This window comes from Phoenix dactylifera, chromosome 14 (genome assembly GCF_051530095.1).
Source record: "Phoenix dactylifera cultivar Ajwa chromosome 14, Ajwa_hap1_PhDact_Kaust_v1.1, whole genome shotgun sequence".
Classification (NCBI taxonomy): domain Eukaryota; kingdom Viridiplantae; phylum Streptophyta; class Magnoliopsida; order Arecales; family Arecaceae; genus Phoenix; species Phoenix dactylifera.
Genome location: NC_143203.1, coordinates 20,274,418 through 20,293,368, shown reverse-complemented (window position 1 = coordinate 20,293,368; position 18,951 = coordinate 20,274,418). Strand labels below are relative to the sequence as shown.

Sequence of the window (18,951 nt, the reverse complement as noted above, 5' to 3'; positions counted from 1 at the left end):
TACTCTAACTTGAGCATCGAAAGGTCCTCACCGAAATCATAAGTGAGGCTTTGTGCAGGTACACCGTCGCGCAGAAGGTGGCTCTCCTTCCTCAGCTCCAGTCGGTAGCTCCCTCGACTCCTCCGGCGTAGTCACCTTTGGGTCAAATTTGAACCACAACAATTATCATACCATCATGCAACAATAATGTCCCTGTGGTTAAGCAAATAATCCAATCTTCCACCCCACATGCATCCATGCAAAAAGTATGCTTTTGGTTTGCGAGCATGAAGTGAAATGGCAACCAACATGACTGTATTTTCTAACGCATTTGGCCTGTAGCCAAAATTAGAATCTGAATGAGATTCAAATATTATGAAAGAGTCAGAATTAGGGTTTCGAGGGATTAGAGTATTTTCATTTCTATTTCACAGTCCAACTTTTTTTAATTAAATATATTCAAAAATTATTAAATAATATTTTAAAAAATTAAAAATAAAAAGTGGTAGAGGCCGGCATTGGACTCGAGAGTACAAAAGAAAGGACAGAGGCCGGCGAGACACCGCGTTTACGGGGACAAGGCGGCCGAAAACGAAAGCTAGGGATTCCCATCTGTTTGGCCTCTTCTTTTCTCAGCATTCGACAAAAATACCACCCAACTAAAACCAGCTAGGTCCAAACCCAGAACAACACAAACAACATCACTTAATTAAGAACAAAAAAGTGGGACATATAAGATGAGATGTTTTATGATTTTATTGTGCTTTCGTATTCTATTGAGTCCTGAGGAATCTAAATTACCTCACTGAACCCAACAAGACTGTCCCAAGTCTTATCCTATAGAAAGCAAGATGTCCTCTTTTTTTTTTTTTTTTTTTTTTTTTTGCTAATAAAAAGGGGTAGGGGGGAGGAAGGGACAAGCCCATCCCCGCGTAGCAGCCCCCACTGGGCCTCCGCCCCGCCAGGAGAATGTTCGATGCGGGCAGAAATGGCCGTGTGTTGGGCACCCCGACCGGTTTTACTCATACCCTCCCCACCCGTGGGCCCGGCTCAGCTACTCCTCTGAGCTCTGGCTCGAGTCCCACGTGTGAGTACGTCACACCCGGCACCACCCCGGCTACTAGCGATTCAAGAGCGGTCCTACACCACAAGTCCAAGCAGTGGCCAAAGTAGTGAGCTCCGGTCCACAATTTAATCGTCACCGCAGCGATTCGAACTTGGGACATTGTGGTTAGAATTGCTGCCCAGTACCACTAGGCTACCACCTTGGTGGCAGCAAGATGTCCTTCTCCCCTTCAGAGGGGTATAGCATCTTTGCATGTATCAGTTTAAATATTAAGAAATTTAAACTGAGGCATCACCTTTTAAATTAAACAATCTTGCGATATGAATTCTCTCCTTGGGGAGGAGGGTTCATCTAACATAATTTTACCATGCATACATGGTGGGACAAAGTATGGGTGTTTGACATATTATATTTCAGATTTTAATATGTCGATATCCTAGGACATTAATCCAACACCATGGTGTATTAGACTAGCAAATTCTGTTATTAGAAGGTATATCGGAGTTTCCTCAAAAAAGAGAAGGTATATAGGAGTATTTACATAATGCACCCTCAATATAATCCAACACCATGGTGTATGAGACTAGCAAATCTAGTTCGTACGGGTATATAGGCGTATTTATATTATTATGCACAAACAAACCCACCATATAGCCGTTTTTCGAATACCCTTTTTAGCTCTTGGAAAAGGTTCGATTCCGATGCTCATGGGACCATTTGATGGCTTGATGTAGTCTTTAATCTTGTATTTGATCTATGGAAATCATGGGCGGTCTGTAATGTATATCAGTGCAGTATGCAAACCTGCACTTTCATGGATATCATTAAAAGATCAAGAGCTAGCATTGCATCCAACCATATACCATTAAAGGAGTGCTGGACCCAACCAACTTCTTAAACCTCCCCTTCTTCTCCTAGGACTTGTATGGGAGATTATTCCTAGAAATTTATTTTTTGAATATTTTTCTATTTTTATATTCGCACTTAGGCTTCGCAATTAAAGCTACATAGTTTTGAATGTCTGTAGCATAAAATTGCAGAACTCCATTAATATGTACCATACTGCAAAAATATTGTGACTGAGGGGCATGAGTGACATCTAAAGCAATCTTTTAATCTTGATGGATATCTTGATCAAGATATCGGTTCGCATTGGTTTCATAATATAAGAATGAAAAATTTTCAATCTTGTTGTAGGCCTTAAATTAGTTTCATTAAATAAATACCAGTCTTTAATCTAAAATTTTATTTTATCAAAAGGATATCTGTATATATTAGTGATGAAGAGAGGCTAATTCCCATCTTTTCTACTTTATATACCTTATCCCACAATGGCTGATTCCTATTGGAATCCAATGGCAAGGGGTGATACCATCGGGAATCCCAATGGCAAGAGGTAGACTACTTTCTCTTGTGCTTATAGTGATCCATCTAATTAGATGTCTGACTGTGCTGGGATTTGCAGTGTTTACTGTTCTTAAAAAGAAAGAAGTATCAAAGTAAGCAATCTATTGTCCTTAAATGAAATATAGGATTCTAGGGTGTAACTTTGAGCTCTATGTACACCGAACCCAACTCTAAGACTTCCATGCAACAAAATTTGGGCATGGTTTAGTTAGGTAAAACTGGTACAAATGGTTTTAAGTCAGAAGGAGCTAAGAGTCCATAATTTTATGGTCAATCTTAGAGACTAGTTTCCTTTCCTTACAAGATAGGAGAGAGAAATAACTTCCTACCATTTTAAAACTTGACCTTTGTAATGGATGGTGATATCTAGACTTATAACGACTGAAACGAGATGTTGAAAAATTAGGACCTTGACTGCTATTATAAGAAAAAGAGATGTCAAAATCTCGACTTGGAAGATTAACTACCATTTTAAGGAATTGATTTTTTTTTTTTTTTTTTTTTTTTTTGAGACTGGGACAAGCTAATCCACACCTTCTCGATCCAATACCCATGCCATTCTTGAGGCATGGCTCTAACCAGAATTGCTAAAAAAAAAGTAGATCTTTTATTAATTTTATATTGGATGATTTCTCGAAACATATCGATTAGCTTCAAGGGAGATGATAAGGATTATAGCTGAGATGAAAACTCAAATGGCTAAAGCAATACAACGCCACCTAACATCATGAAAATCTTTCACAATGGAACATTCGATTAGGAATGACGTACAACAAGACAAATTACGAATAAGATAGAAATGAACATACAACGATATTCTAATAATCGCACAAAGAACAAAGAACCATGTTAGCAGCCAAATAATCCCATTAAATCATCTAAAAACATAAGCTTTGATCAGATGACAAGCCCTCTCCGTTCTAATCATCTCATCAAAACTCAGAACACCCAACCATCACTACACCTATCAATTACAACAATAATACTAATGGTACAACTTGAACAATGCAAATCAGTCTAACGACCAACCCGAGCCTAATCCAACCAGGAAAATTTCCAATCCTAAGTCAACTTGATTAGGAATCAACCCAACATTCTCAATCCAAGTGGAATTAGGGTTGGGTTGGGCGGAAAGTCCGTAATCATGTAGCATATTGTTCGAGTCGGACCCAGATCCGAGACACATATGCAATCGGCACGATGCAACCGAAACTATCGGTTTTGATTGAGCTATGGCATGGGATACAAAATCAGCACAAGTGCAACCCTAGCTAGTCTTCCGCAAGCTACTACTTCCACTTCATTGTGGCCTAAATTTCTGCTCTCTACTAGCCTTGGCCACCTTGGAACAAGAAGCGGAAAGGAAAGCGAAGAAGGCCGAGAGGGCGCACATGGCCCAAGAGAGGACCAAGATGAGCCAGTCCTTGACGTTGGGCTTGGGGGGGTGGCCCCGGTCGGCCACCAGGAGGGCCCGGTAAACGGCATCGGCCACGGCGTAGGCGGTGACCGGATCCGTCTCGTCCACCAGGGACCCGTGCTCGTTGGCACACGCCACGTCGTAGACCCCCACCGTCTCCGACACCCCCAAATACTCGCAGACTTGAACCCTTGTGTTGATCCGCTCTTCCGCGGTGAGCTCATCCCCATGGGTCAGCACCAAGATGGGGTTGTCATCTGTTATCATTAACAAAAGGAAAAAAAAAAGGGATTAAAATACTAAACAAATAAGGGTCACAGCCAAGGTTTGATATAATAAATAAATTTTTTTATATGAATAATCTCTTAAATATTAAATTTTGCATAAATATCCTTGTAAAATTGATATTTACATGTATATCTTTATACTTCTTTTACTATTCTATTTTTTTTTTTTTTGCATATATATATATATATATATATCTCCTCCTAAGGGGAATAAAGGAAGTCGGTTATTTTCTTATTGTTCAATCGGTCTATTTTTTATTGGATCTAGTTTAGATTATAAGTTCATTCCATACCGAACCAAACCGGAATAGGGTTATTTACATTCTTATTATGAGAAGGGGTCATTCGCGCGTATGTAAATAGATACTATGTTTACATATGGATCCCTACGTCGTTACATTTTATTTAGGATTAGGAATAGACGTAATCGGACCTGCTTTTGACACATTTATCGTTATTTGGGTAGCAAATAAGAAACTGACCGTTAAAAAATTAACGGTTTCAAATTAAAATTACTAAAATACTTTTAATGAGTAGATGTGCGGAAAAAAAAATATTTATAAAACAATCACGATGAAAAACTTAATAGAATGGTAGTTACTTACCTGTTATTTTATTATAATGCTCTTCAATTACGGCTTACATGAATTCGTCATGATTTTTTTTTTTTGTAAAGAAATGACATGAACATCTGAATTTTATCTACCTATTTACTCACACAAACACTAAGAGATAGGGGTTATAAAAAATTTAATAGAAGAAGAAGAAGAAGAAGAAGAAGAGGAACACCAAAAGAACTACCGTTATCACGGCCGTTATTTAACAACTGTTACTTATCACAGCAAAGGGCATCCAAAACCGTTACGGCTATTATAGCACGTGTTAACGGCTATTATAGCACGTTATAACGGCCGTCAAGGGAGAGGGAGGGGGAAGACAAACTCACTGCAGTACGTTTGGATTGAAGGGGAGTGGAAGAGCCCGCGCGTGGCCTCAAGCGGCCGGAGGTCACCGGAGACGAGGGATTGGTTGAGCTCGGAGAGGTCGGCGACGACCATGGCGCAGTTGACCCGTCGCCGGACGAAGCGCTTGGCGGCCGCGACGGCGGAGGAGGGTCCGGCGGAGGCGGGATCCGGGAGGGCGGAGCCGCGGCAGGGCTGGCGGTGGCGGACGCCATCCTCCATCCACTCCGCCACCTCGACGAGACCCTCCGCCACCCGGTCGTAGTCGAGCCCCCGGGAGTCGAAGACGCAGAAGCCGTTCCGCGTCGACCTCAGAACGTTGTGCTCCTCCAAGTACTGCGTCCGCCCGTCCTTCCCTGCAACGTCGAGAATTCAAGTAGGAAAAATTTAGAGACGAGGTTTTGATGATAGCTGTCTCGAAAAATCGTAACTTTTGATCCGAAATTGGAAGAAAAGAAATCAAATCAGAGTGGAAACTATACTGTAACTAGCTCCGAAATCATCGCCTTTTTCTGAAAAAAAATAAGGGGAAAAGCATGCCTAGTTCGAAAAAATTGAGTTTTTTTTCAGGAATTAGATCAATTTTTTTCATGAGAAGTTTAACTTCTTGAGCAAAGTACGGGAGGCTTCGTTCGGAAAAATTAATTTTTTTCAGGGAAGCGTCGGAAACAACAGAGCTTTTTTTGTGGAACAAAATTCATGCATACAGGGCGATCCCAGTTCGGAAAAATCAGAAGCATGGATTGGAAGCGAGGGAGCAAGCTATAAAAAAAGAAAAAAAAAAGATCACAGGTTCATTAAAAAAATCATTAGAATCTTTTTGCAAAACAACTCAAACTACGTCTAAAAAATCAGAGATTTCGGCGGAAATGTGGAAGTAAAGGGGGAAAAGGCCATACTCACATCAGAAATTTTAAGTTTTCTAAACTAACGCAAGCCGCAGCTCGAAAGATCAGAGCTTTTTTGATAAGAAATCAGGAGAAAAGCCGATCGATACCCCCGCTGAGGTTTTACAATTTTAAAACAAACCCAGTTCAAGAAAGCAGAACTTTCGGCCGGAAATAATGAGAAAAACAAGTAAATAAGAGGAGAAAACACATAACGACATAAAAGATCGCCAAATTTTAGAACAACAGCAAAAACCCAGTTTTCCCACAAAAAAAGAAAAAAAAAACCGCATCTTTGCAACAAGTACCGGCAGGGGAGGCGGAATGGGCGAAGGGGACGAAGCCGGACCGGCCGAAGACGGAGTACATGAGATTAACCAGCGAGCTCTTCCCCGACCCCGCAAAACCAAGTAGCAGTATCGTGATAACCGGCGGGATGTCGGTCTCCTGCTTCGGGATCCCACCGGCGGGGAACCAGAGATCCCCGGCTCTATAGGTAAGCAGCTTGTGCCGCAAATCGTCGAGCGACTCGTGCGCCAGCATCGCGAGCCTCTCCAGCTCCTTCACCACCCGGAGCCTTGGCGTCAGGCCGCCGGAGGCCCTGGAGGAGAAGACCTCCCCCCGCCCACCGCCGTCGAACTCGGGGAGGGATCGCCACCAGTAGACATAGCAGAAGAGTTCCTTGCGGTGGTGGTCGTCGTCGACGCCTCCGCCGCCGTCGATGAGGGGCGGTACGGTGCTTCGCATCCCCTCCGCTTCGTTCCGGCTTCGGTGTGTCTCTCTTTTTTCGTTCCTCTTCTCCCCTTTCTTGGGGGCTTCGCTCCTACACTCAAAGGCGGCTCCTCTCCCTCTCTCACTCTCTCTCTCTCTCTCCCCGTGCGGGGCTCTGCCGCGGTTCTTAGAAGGTGGGTTTTGGCGCAGTAGGGTGGATGCGAGTCGGAACTCATGCACGTAAAAGTGGTGCATTAAATATTCCGGGACCAATTTTAATTATTTCGTCCTACATTAGCAGGAACAGTTATCGAGTCCGAGAAGGTTCCCATGAAACTTTCAAAACCTTACCATGAGCAAAAGAGTGATGAATTGGCATTTAGCAGGGGTGGATTGAGCAATCTTGGTACGATGTGTTTAGGAATGATTTAAACCAAACTAAATCAGTACTCACAGACTTCCATATACAGATAGATATTGTGTCATATTCGACACATACATACATTCATACATATACACATAGATGGATAGAATTGGACCTTTCTATACAGCATCAAATTTAAGAACACCGGGGCTCTTCTTTCATTGAGAAAGGTTCCATGCCATTTTTCTATTTTGCTGCAATGCCTCCTTACATAAAGGGTTTCAGAGTTTATTGATAAGGGTATGGATTATATCTTTTGTGCGAAAAAATGATTGATCTCCATGACGGCGACGGTTAAACTTTGCCGTAGTATCTTACACAACCGAGAACTAACGGGATTTTTTAAACCAACCTCCTCTTAGCTGAAGTTGAATCCATCAGATGGAAATGGGTCCTGCTCGTTGTTCCCAAGTATCTTTGCAGCCTTCTTATGAATCTCGGCAATGCCAGCCATCAACTGCACTTACAAATTTAGCACTCCCAGTGGTGCTCAACTTCTCAGCTTCACTGGCCTTCATGATGTTTTCAAGACCTTCGAAAGAAACCGTTGACAATTCTTGGGTCAGGGCGGATGAGGAGATCGCACAAGGGCTTGATGCAGACCTAGCTCGTCGGAAATCTGAACCCCAGTTCACAGCAAGATCAAACTATGAGAGAAACTTCCAATTAGGGAACAAGTAGAACACAAAAAGACTGAAATGGCAAGCGCATGCTTTATTTGGTCGTGCATACCGCTGGAAGTTGCATTTGAGATGGGCCAACAAAGCCTCGTTCTTGATATCAAACTCAGCAGTCTGCAGCAGGTGCAATGAAGAACCAATAGTAGCAACAGTAATTACAACATGGGATTTAGTGATAAAAAGTTGTCCTAGCATAACAATAAGAGGAATTCTGATGGGACAAAACAAAGGTTGTTGCACTAGGCACTCAGAAATTCAATGAAGAATAAATCTTTCATCTTTAACTGCAAGAATTTTCTTCAAGAAATTATGATTATGTCTACAGAAACATGATAATAGCTTCACTCACAAGGTCAAGCACACTGTTGGCAAACCTGACAATATGCAAAAGAAGAATGGTATCCAATCATGTCATTCGCTTTCACAACCCATGCCTATATCTAAGGTATGCCGAACTGATCGGAACCGGTTGGTTCAGCCCATACCGAACCGGTGCCGACAGGCACCGGTACGATACAATATTTAAATTCGGTTCCGACCCAGTTTGGGTTGGAACTGATTGGTTCCGTACTTGAACCGGTGCGTACCGGCTCGGTACGCACCGATACAAGCCGGTTTCCACCGGTACAAGCTGGTACCTCGCGCGAGGCAACGTGCCCACGTGGGCTGGCAACCCGCGTGGGCCATTTAACGCCACAGCATCTAACACATCTGCACGCGGATGCATAGTTTTTTTTTTTTTTTTTGCGTCCGCGCGTTTTTTTTTTTCTCACGGACGCGACACATGCAATTTTTTTTCGCGTCCGCACGTCGCGTCTCTGGTTCGGTATCGGTTCCGAAACCGATACCATTGTCCACCGGTACGTTGGTACGGTCGGTCCGGCGAACCTTGCGTGTATCTGATCCTTGATTCCAGCTGTGATGTTTCATATGGTCCAGCAAGCTTCCCTCTTGGTGGATTTCTTATGATTGTATCTCAAGAGGCTCAGAAAGGAAAGGAAGTGTTTGATCATTGATAACACACTTTGTATCATGATATAGGTAACTGAGACCAGATGAAGAAGAAAATCACAACTCAACATAAGCCAAATGTCCAAGAGTTTGACACATTCAAATCCAGCAAGTTTAGAGAAATTATAAGAGCTACAAAGACTGAAAGAGAGCTAATACCACATTGGCAGCCAGTGTGACATAACCACGATATCGAAACAGCAACTTTAAGACAATTAAAGTTATAGAAAAATGAAAGTCTCAATGAATAAATGAAGTATGAAATAAAGCCAATACATTGGTGATGTTTTGAGAAAATCATTTTTTTAAAAAAAAAAAAGTAGGCAAAAATCAAAGGAGTTGCATTTGACAGGAACAATTATCATGCCTACGGATTCGACATGCATATAAGATTACATTGCAAGGAACTCTCAATATAGGTAGCAAGCATGCAAAATATGGGAGCTTGTTCATATATTGGCTTGGGTTCAATGATGGAAAATGCATTCTCATGGCAAATACAACAGTTTTCTGCCTCACATGCATCAGCACCATTTATATCTAATAGAGGCAGAGTTGAAACAGATGGCACCCTAAAATGTATCACTAATTCTTCTAGGTTTCCAGCAGCCACCTTTGTTCCAGTGTTGTCCAAGGTCTTTCATTGGTCTTCCCAAAAGAACTTCCTCAAATAAACACTACGTGTCAATTGCATCATGATGTGCAGTCAAGCTACAAAGGTAGCGACAGAGCAACTTCCAAGTGATCACCTAGTATCTAAAAGATATATCGCATCAACCAAATGAATCTCATGGCTATTTAGAGGCTATATCTACTTTTTTCATGAATTCTAGCAAATTCATTAAATTCATGTAATGTCAAGATTTTATTTTTCCATATTTCTACTACCATACTAAAAGAAACTCTCATCATGCATACCTCTCTCACATGACAAAGCTTTAGGATAACAAATATGGGTATGTACTTAGGGCTGGAAATGGGTTCGGGCCGGGCTATTGGCTAGGCCCGACAATTTTCAGGTCGGATTTGGGTTTAATTATAGAGCCCACTTTTTTTTCGAGCCAGGCTCGAGTATATCATTGACCCAGCCCGGGCCCAGCCCAAGCTCGAGACTGGATAAGACCCGAAATCCCCATGCCCTCTAGTGTCGGCTCCGGTCTACGAGAGAACTTATCGCTTCAATGATCACAGGAGGAGACAAGGCATCGGAGCTGGTGATGGAGTGGCTCCTGCAGCTCAGTGAGGCGTACATCGACGTAGATTCAAAACAAAGGCTCAATATGAAGGAGGTGGTCCAATTGATCGAGGAGATAGCCACCGGAGGTGCAGACCAGGCGAAGGATGTCGAGGGCGGGTCGTTCGGACCACTGCCGTCGTTGAAGGACGGCCACGCCTACATGGCGCTGGGCGCACCGAAGCCTACGCCAGAATGCATGGGGAGTGGGGGGAGTACCAACGAGCGACAGACCGTCGATAACTTCTCTTATTCGGTCTATTCCCCAAACTCCCAAATACGGAATCCGATCGATCAACAAAATCCAATCCGGAGCCTAAGGCTAGAGTTCTCCTCCTTCACCGTTCTCCACCTCTCCTCGTACTCGATTCCTCTTCTCTCCGCCTCCGCCGCCATTGAAGAGGTATCATGATCTTCTCTCTCAATCTCCCCACTTGGTTGGCCTAATTGGGCTTGGGCCGGGGTTTCGTATTTTTGGGCCTAGGCCCGGCTCGAAGCCCGAAAAAATATTTCGGGCCGGGCTCGAGTAGGGGTGTGGCTCGGCCCAGCCCGGTCTATTTCCAGCCCTATATGTACTCATTTCATGTAGAGTCCTATGATATTATACGAAATGATACTAAGAGAAAGCTTGGTAGAGAGAATAATTGCTGTTGCAACTATGTAGCTGATTTTTTTCATTAATTCTATCACAAAACTGTCACAAAACAAAGTTAACCATAAAATAATGGTTGTTAAGATGCAAACTTAAGATCTTAAAGCCGTAAGTCTGCAAAGTAGGGATATGGCAGAGACAGTGTGGTGACTGGATGAGTTGGCTGATGAAGTTAACTGGCAATAGAGCAAATTTGTTAACACGATAAATAAACACTGCCCTCCTATGAAGTACATGCCCAGCAGCGCCACATATAGAGTGATGGTGCAACTAGATGCAGATGATGATAAGAATATGTGCGCAGGCAAATCGATTAAATAATAACCAGCAATGCATTCATAGCATGGCTAAAGAGGAAACATCTTAAAGCAGGAAATGCTGAAGTTAGAGAAGCTACCAAAGGATTCCAAGTGTGGACGGTGAAGTAAGGAGTTTCAGTGCAACCATCTAGTGACTGATGCAAGTATGAAGAATTGAAGATGGCCCAAATATGGACTGTGATATTAACAAACTTCTACACAAGAAAAAAGATTGATAAGATGTTTCAGGCACAACACTTATGCACTTATGAAAGCACAGATTAATAAAAAAAAGGTAATTGAACTTCAGTTTAGAAATACAGACAAATTGTATTGTACTCCAATTAATGTATTCTTAAGTCTTTGATCTGCTTATTCATCATATTTATGAGGTTAAAAGGAAGCATAAACCATACCAACCGAAGACAATTTTCGTTTTAAATCCATGAATATTAACTTTTGGAGCACCTTCCAACAATCTGATGGTCGTGATGACGGCTTTAGTTATCGGGGGAAACAGAATAAAAATTGAGTTTTGAGTATTAGAAATCTAACATGTAATTACATATATAGAAAAAAAATTAAAGAGAGAAGGGATACTGAGAGAATACTTTTACTACTTTACTGTCTTCCACTGACTGATGTTTATGCTATACGATGGCTAACCATATTCTCCATGGTTGAACCAAAAGTGGTTCTGCCTGATTATATGGTCAAAATCATGTAGTGATTATCTCTCAACTCCAAGGCTCTATTTGGACACATCTTACTTGTTGAATATCTCTTGCATGAGGGGAGGGTGAAGAGAAAAGTGGAGTGAGAAAGCCAGGAAGGAGTATGTAGGATCAGGAGAAGCCGCCAATCACACTATCCCTGTAAAGCAAGGTCCGCTGTATCGGTACCGGTCGGCGTACCGGTGGCGGCCCGGACCGGTCCGTACCGGTGGTGTACCGGTCCGAACCGGTCCCGTACCGGTCCGAACCGGTCCCGTACCGGTCCGAACCGGTGGCGTACCGGTCCGTACCGGTGGCGTACCGGTCCTTCAACAATAAATTACCGGTACCGAATTTTACGCTGATCCGGTACCGGTCCCAGGCCGGACCGGTACGTACCGGCCCGTACCGACCGGTACGGACCGGTACGTACCGGCCCGTACCGACCGGTACGGACCGGTACGGCAGACCATGCTGTAAAGCATGATTTACATTATCCATAAAATTTAAGGATTCAAATTTGATGGCTTCCCTCAATAGGCCCTTTCTTCCCCTTCTGGACTACTCGCACTGCTCCTTGTGATGCATTTGTGATATCAGCAACTAAGCAATGTCCACATCCAAACAGAGCTTAAGTCAAGTATAAGTCAAGCATAACTATTGAAGCGCATATGACATCTGATGCTAAAAGTTGAATTTGTAGAACTATCCAGCTCACAGTTTCCAGCTTCGAAATAAAAAGTGACAAAAAAGTGGAATTAACAACTTTGACAGCATAGAATTTTCTAAAAATGTTCACGCTCTAGACCTTGACTATAAATTCTCTGTACTTGATTTAGGAATCACATCAGTGATCCAATATCATTGAAGATTTGAGCACAGTAAATGAGACGATGCCACAGGCCTGATTGTTAAATTCCATCCCACATAAGAGTTTTATCATGGAAAAGCATACAGAGAGAGATAAAGTATCCCTTATAAATAATAACAGCAGATAAAGATCTGTACATCTTTTCCAAATTATTTTGATAGTGATGTTTGTCATGTTTATAGCTATTGTTGGAGGGTTATTGCCCACTACCATGGTACTTCTTTTCTGTTCAGAAAGAATATAAGGCATAGCTAAAGAGAGTGTAACATAACAAAAATGCGTGTATATGGATAAATGCTGTAAGTCCAGGGCAAAACCCAGCCATTTTCCCAACTTGTTGCTTATGCTTGATGCACTCACAATATCTGAGGTCAATTGTTGTATGGCGAGGCTCAACTACTTGTCCATGTAAAAATAGTTTTAAAATATTCTGATATATGTAAATAAAAAGAGGAGTATATCAGTAAGATTTTTAAAAGAAAATGTTAATAGAAACAGGAGTCCAAGAAATCAATCTTCAAGTTTAAAACTTAAAAGGGAGCAAGAAGTCAATCAGCAACATGATTTCAGTTAGCATCTTTGAAATGCCATTTGTTTGAATTAGCTTTCGTGCTCGATCAGAAAACAGCGGTTATTTCACTAAAACAATTCCCATAATCACTGAAATGAGAAAGAAATGCTACTGTCGTCAAAATCCCAAAGGTTATATCAGATATAAAGTGTAATTTGCAAAAAAAAATAGAAAATCAGAAGATCTGTTCAAACAATAGAAACATTGAGATGTTGATGATAGTGTGTGCATGTGCATGTTTGCATCCATATAAGCGAGTGTGCATGTAGGCCATGTGTGTGTGTGCATATGTCTTTCTGCATGCTAGCATGTGCACGCTTAATCACAGCTTTTCCATGATAATAATAATTTGAATGGGAAAAAACTTCAGGAGACTGTTCAAGAACAAACTTACACATAAATGAAGTCCACTTAACCATTTAGAGTCATCCTAGCTATCTTTTGCAATGCTAATGTAAAGATGGAAAATTAGTGTATCATATTGAAAAGCAGGCGCCATCTTCCCTCATCAGTAAGCCATGAATTGTATACATTAATTTCCATTCCGTGATGTCCTATGGCATTGAACTGACAGCAGTTTGAAAGGAAGTGCATAATTAGCTATTTATTAAAAAAGAGAAAGCAAGAGGTAATGCACAAATCACCAGAAAACCTGCAACTGAATTTTCTGGAAAATACTGGAAATTGAATGTTTAATTTTGGGTACTTAAATGAGTTCACTTGTCAAATGTAAAATTAAAAATTTCCAAGAACAAAACCAAGCAGAAAATGACGAAACACCATTGTATCAATATGTAAATTTCTTAGTCACCTTGTACAAGATAATGCATAAACTCCACCATCCTCGTAATATTGTTAAACATGGACGCAGATTGCTGCCATCTCAACCTGGTTAGGTTGCACCTTCACTGAGCGCCTTCAGTTATTGTCAGCTCAAGAATGAAGACATTTTATATTGGTCCAAATTTCAGATTTAAGATCATAACAGACCACCAAAAGTGAATACGTGCTCCCTAATTGGTGCCTGATTTATAAATGTCAACTCAAGCAAGATAAGATTAGTCATTCCAGGACCTTATCACTATCAAAAGATTAAATATACACATAAATGGCATAGACTGATAAGAACCATGCTGCATACTCTCTCTCTCTCTCTTCCTTCCTTATGTACATGCTTTTTCACATGGTATCAGAACACTGTGCTCCAAATTGTAAGCACTTCTTCCTCCGTTTCCTTTTGATTCTTTTTTCATTTTTCCTTTTTGCACCTGAAGCATGGTTGTTTGGCAATATCAAGAGTAAAGTTGATTGTTGAAGAAATCCAAAACATTCTTAAATAAAAAATATCAGATTCTTGCTGTCACTTCTTTCTGGGTTGATTCTGTTATTGCAGTAACTTTTGACATTCTTGTATCATTTTCATTCTACTACATCTAGTTTGTCACTGAACACGACAAACCATAAAATAATGATTCATATCTTTTTCTGTAATTCATTTGGCCTCTGGTCTGGTTCAGAAGCTTCTCCTTCCATCAATCAAGGCCTTCTAATGCAAAACTGCCAGTCTATCGAAAAGCAAAGCCACTCTGGGCAAAGAAAGATGCATTCGCAGGTTCTCTTCCCATCAATCTGGACCTTCAGATGCAAGATTGCAGATAACTTCAGAAGCCACTCATCTTTGAGCTCTTTAAAACATTAGATAGCGAAGCTCAGCTATGCCCATCAAGGTCAGTGAATGGTTTAATGCTTCCACAAAAAACTAGAATTCTGCAAGCCTCATCTGATCATCGTTGCCACAAAAGCCCCCACCAGTAATTTCCTCGTGAGCAACACCTGTTCTAGAACAGTTGGAACCAGATTCTTTATCCATTAAGAATTCTTTGCTCCTGACCATCTAGCAGTTAGCAGAGATTCTTTCTATGAATCCCCTCACAAGATAAATACAAAGTCACCAATAATCTCCACAAGAACAAACACCATTTTTAAAATGGTGGAACCTGTTTCCATCTCTTATGTCAATTTCTCTTTCAGTAACCATGGATACGAACTTGATAAAAGTATGGCAGTCACCACAAATTCGGAGGTTCTTCATAATTTGCATTGGTGTGCCATTGGGTGTTGTCAGGAGACTATAAGCAACAGCTAGTTTCTCACTGTGGTAGAGAAGAGCATTCTCCTTCTGCTCCTCCTCCACATCATGAAGAACAAATTTGGTGTCAGGAACATAACCTGTATCTTTCAGTTTCCTATACAACTCCTTCAGAGTAGCACGTATCTCCTCAATCTGCTCATGCTGCTTATCTCCAGTGACAAAATAGTGCATCTTGTTTCTTATTTGCATCCAGCTGCACCCTGGCACTTTTGTCACACCTCGCTCCCTCATCAGCTTCCTCACCTCTTCAACATCATCCCACATCCCAAGAGATGCATAGATATTTGATAGTAAAACATAATTTCCAGAATTCTGTGGCTCCATATCAAACAGCCTTTCAGCAACCCTTCTGCCAAGTTCCACATTCTGATGGATTCTGCAAGCACCAAGCAGTGCTCCCCAGACTACAGAATCTGGCTCAATAGGCATGTTCTCTATGAATGCTTCAGCTTCATACAAGTGACCAGCCCGGCCAAGAAGGTCCACCATACAGGCATACTGCCCCTCCAGTGGCATGAGCCCATAATCTCTGTTCATTGACTTAAAATAGTGCCATCCTTCATCGACTAATCCAGCATGGCTACAGGCACATAAGAGCCCCATGAAAGTGATCTGGTTTGGCAAAACTCCTTCAGATTTCATCAGCTCAAAAATCTCAATGGCTTCTCTCCCAAAACCATGCTGACCGCAGCCTGCAAGCACTGAGTTCCATGTAACTATGTCACGCTCCACCATCTCATCAAAGACCCAGAAAGAATCAACACAGCCACACTTAAAGTACATTGTTATCAAAGCATTGCCCACAAAGAGTTCCAAAGCATAACCCAATTTAATAGCAAGGCCATGGATCTGCCGACCTAGCTTCGTGGCACCCAAGCTCCCACAAGTACTAAGCAGGCTAGTTATTGTTGACGAGTTGGGTAAAATCCCTTCACGTAACATTCTGAGGAATAGTTTCAAAGCCTCATTCCCATGTTCAGCTTGTACATATGCTGAAATCATGGCAGTCCAGGACACTACATCTCGATTGGGCATCTTATCAAAAGCAGTTCGTGCATCCTCCAACATATAGTTCTGAGATAGTGCCACAATCAAAGAGTTCCAGGATACAGTATCTCTCACTCTCATCCAGCTAAAAACCTGACTTACATCTTCCATCTTCCTGCACTTTGCATACATAGAAATCAGACCATTGCTAACAAATGAATTGAACTGAGAACCAGCCTTAATTGCAAGAGCATGCAACTGTTTGCCCATCTCGAGAGATCCAATGTTAGCACAGGCAAAGAAACCACTGGTGAAACTTGAAAGGCTGGGCAGCATCCCGAGCCCATGAAGCTCTGACAGAAGCTCCAGAGCTTCCTCACTCCGCCCATTCTGTGCATAGCCAGCTATCATCGCGGCCCATGAGATTGCATTCCTTACGGGCATTCTATTAAATAACTCCTCCGCCTTATCAAGCATACTGTTCTGTGCATACCCAGCAATCAAGGCATTCCAGGACACCACATTAGGGTTTGGAATCTGTTCGAATAGGAGTCTTGCCTCGTGAATCCTACCATTTTGAGCAAAACCAGTCAGCAATGCAGTCCGAGAGGCGATCGACTTCTCGGGGTCCCTCTCATAAACAGAGAGAGCATCATCCAACCGTCCAACATGCGAGAAGGCAGCAATCATAGTGGACCAAGAGTATTCATTCCTCTCCGGCATTCCCTCAAAGAACTTCACTGCCATGTCCAACCCAGCACTCTCTCTCGTGTATGCATTTAGCATCGCGGTGCCCACAACCACATCCCCCTCAAAATCAGCCTTGATCGCAAGCGTCCGCAGGTTCTCGAGCAGCCTGAGGTCACCGAGACCAACAACCGCAGAGACAGCGGCGGCAAAATTGGCCTGGTCCGGGCTCACTCCCTCGCGGTGCATTCTAACAAAAACCCTCCACGCCTCGCTGTGGTCATCAATCTGAGCATACCCAGAAATCATCACAGTCCAAGAAACCAGATTCCTCTCTGGCATATTTTCAAAAAGTCTTCGAGCTTCCCCCATCCGATGCGCGTGGCAATACCCGGTGATCATAGAGTTCCACGACACGATGTTCCTCTCAGGCATTTCATCGAACAAAATCCTAGCATGCTTGATATCCCCATTCTGGACATACCCACTGATCATGGCATTCCAAGAAACCTCATTGCGCTCCGGCATTGAGTCGAACAGGAGGCGAGCCTCGTCGACGCGCCTGTTCTTGGCGTACCCGGAGACTAGAATGGTCCACGTCCTGGTATTCCTACCAGCGAAGGCATCGAAGAGAGAGCGAGCCTCCTCCATCATGCCGTTCTGGGAGTACCCGAGGATCATGGAGTTCCAGGTGATGGTATCCCTGTGCGGCATCTCGTCGAACAACCGGCGGGCTTCGCTGGCATGGCCGAGGCGCGCTAGTTCTCGGATCCTGGAGCTGTAGACGGAGAGGTCACTTCCCGAATTTCGATACACGGGGAGGGCAGAAGTGGAGATGAACCGGAGAAGAAGACGACGACGACGAACCATGGGATGAGAACAAAGGAAGGAGTTCCTCCCCCATCTGAAGACCACCGCCATGGAATTGGCGGAAGACTGAAGCCTTTTTCTCGGCAGTCGGAATTCTTTCAGATTTCGGTAGCCAAACTCGCAGCACGTGTATCGAACGGCTCTGATTAATGACCATCAGGTGTAACTCCTGAAGGGCGGGACGATAAGGGCAAGAATACTAGGTGAATGTGTATCAATGGATGTTATTTATGTATCACCACACAGAAAAGACTTGGGTGTATATCACTTTGACAAACGTTATATATTAACAAAATATCAATTTACAGTTTCAAATATCTATCGATACAATATATTTACGTGTATCAAGAATTGGTAGATGTGTATTTAGGATATTGAGAGCTTGAGAGGTGTAAGTTGCAGCTGGCGAGCCAACACTTTACTCAGGCTGGGGAGACAGTAGGAGGAAGATCATGTTAAGAGACGTAAATGAAGAAAAGGAACCAAAGTTTATTCATCCATCAACAACTTTCTTTCTTCTCCGTTCAAGAACTACAGGAACTGAAATCGCCCCATCCTGAAAAGAAATGAGGCACTTTGATAGCACTCCACCCTTCATCCAACAAATAAACGAGGTTTTTTATATTTCAGGCTCGGTATCAAATAATATCAAAAACGAATAAAGAATACTGAAGCATAGATCTATTGAACCGGCCACGGGCTGATCGTGATGTTTATAATTAGATTTAAATGAATTTGAACTCTTAGATAAAATTCTAAATTGTTACAAAACTCGATATACAGTCAGCATCCTTTCACATACGATCCAAACACTTACCCACAGTTGAAGAATACGAGGATTGAAAAGATCCAGAGACTTTCGAAGTTTTGAAACCCTTTGAACCTTATAAAAAACCTAATTTTATACCGCATAAAGGAAAGAGATTGGGGCAAATATTGCAATGAAATACGGTGAAAACCAATAAATAAAAGATACAAAATACAGAAGGCTAATTAAACATAAACTTAATACTTTAGTGTACACATTTAGTGGGGGCAAAAAAAAGTCGATAAACCACTAGCAGAAGTAACAACGCGTTGAATA

The 18,951-nt window shown here is 42.3% G+C and overlaps 1 protein-coding gene and 1 pseudogene across 17 annotated transcripts; both read right to left on the bottom strand.

Moving 5' to 3' along the window:
- Positions 1-3,299: 3,299 nt before the first annotated feature.
- Positions 3,300-6,294, bottom strand: LOC103698753 (uncharacterized). Its single transcript, XM_088711010.2, has 2 exons — positions 5,103-6,294; positions 3,300-4,126 (listed from the first exon to the last, which is right to left on the bottom strand). Exons 1-2 carry the CDS (start codon positions 5,338-5,340, stop codon positions 3,753-3,755), a joined length of 612 nt encoding a protein of 203 aa, XP_088567136.2. The 5' UTR covers positions 5,341-6,294; the 3' UTR covers positions 3,300-3,752.
- Positions 6,295-7,130: 836 nt separating this feature from the next.
- On the bottom strand, positions 7,131-18,863 carry LOC103721672 (pentatricopeptide repeat-containing protein At2g03880, mitochondrial pseudogene; annotated as a pseudogene). 16 transcript variants are annotated; one of them, XR_015973301.2, is made up of 5 exons: positions 13,983-18,863; positions 13,566-13,738; positions 11,115-11,231; positions 7,873-7,934; positions 7,131-7,787 (listed from the first exon to the last, which is right to left on the bottom strand). The product of XR_015973301.2 is annotated as a pentatricopeptide repeat-containing protein At2g03880, mitochondrial pseudogene, transcript variant X13 (transcript). The 16 variants fall into 16 exon arrangements; XR_015973298.2 differs by having other exon boundaries at positions 7,131-7,759; positions 13,566-18,863; XR_015973299.2 differs by having other exon boundaries at positions 7,131-7,759; positions 11,115-11,228; positions 13,566-18,863.
- Between the last annotated feature and the right edge of the window lie 88 nt (positions 18,864-18,951).

What these genes read in the sequence shown, in the direction of transcription:
- LOC103698753 (XM_088711010.2), bottom strand. Translation starts at nt 5,340, where the DNA reads ATGGAGGATGGCGTCCGCCACCGCCAGCCCTGCCGCGGCTCCGCCCTC. An exon ending in TTCAATCCAAACGTACTGCA is followed by an intron (nt 4,127 to 5,102) that starts GTGAGTTTGTCT and finishes TAATGATAACAG; the next exon opens with ATGACAACCCCATCTTGGTG.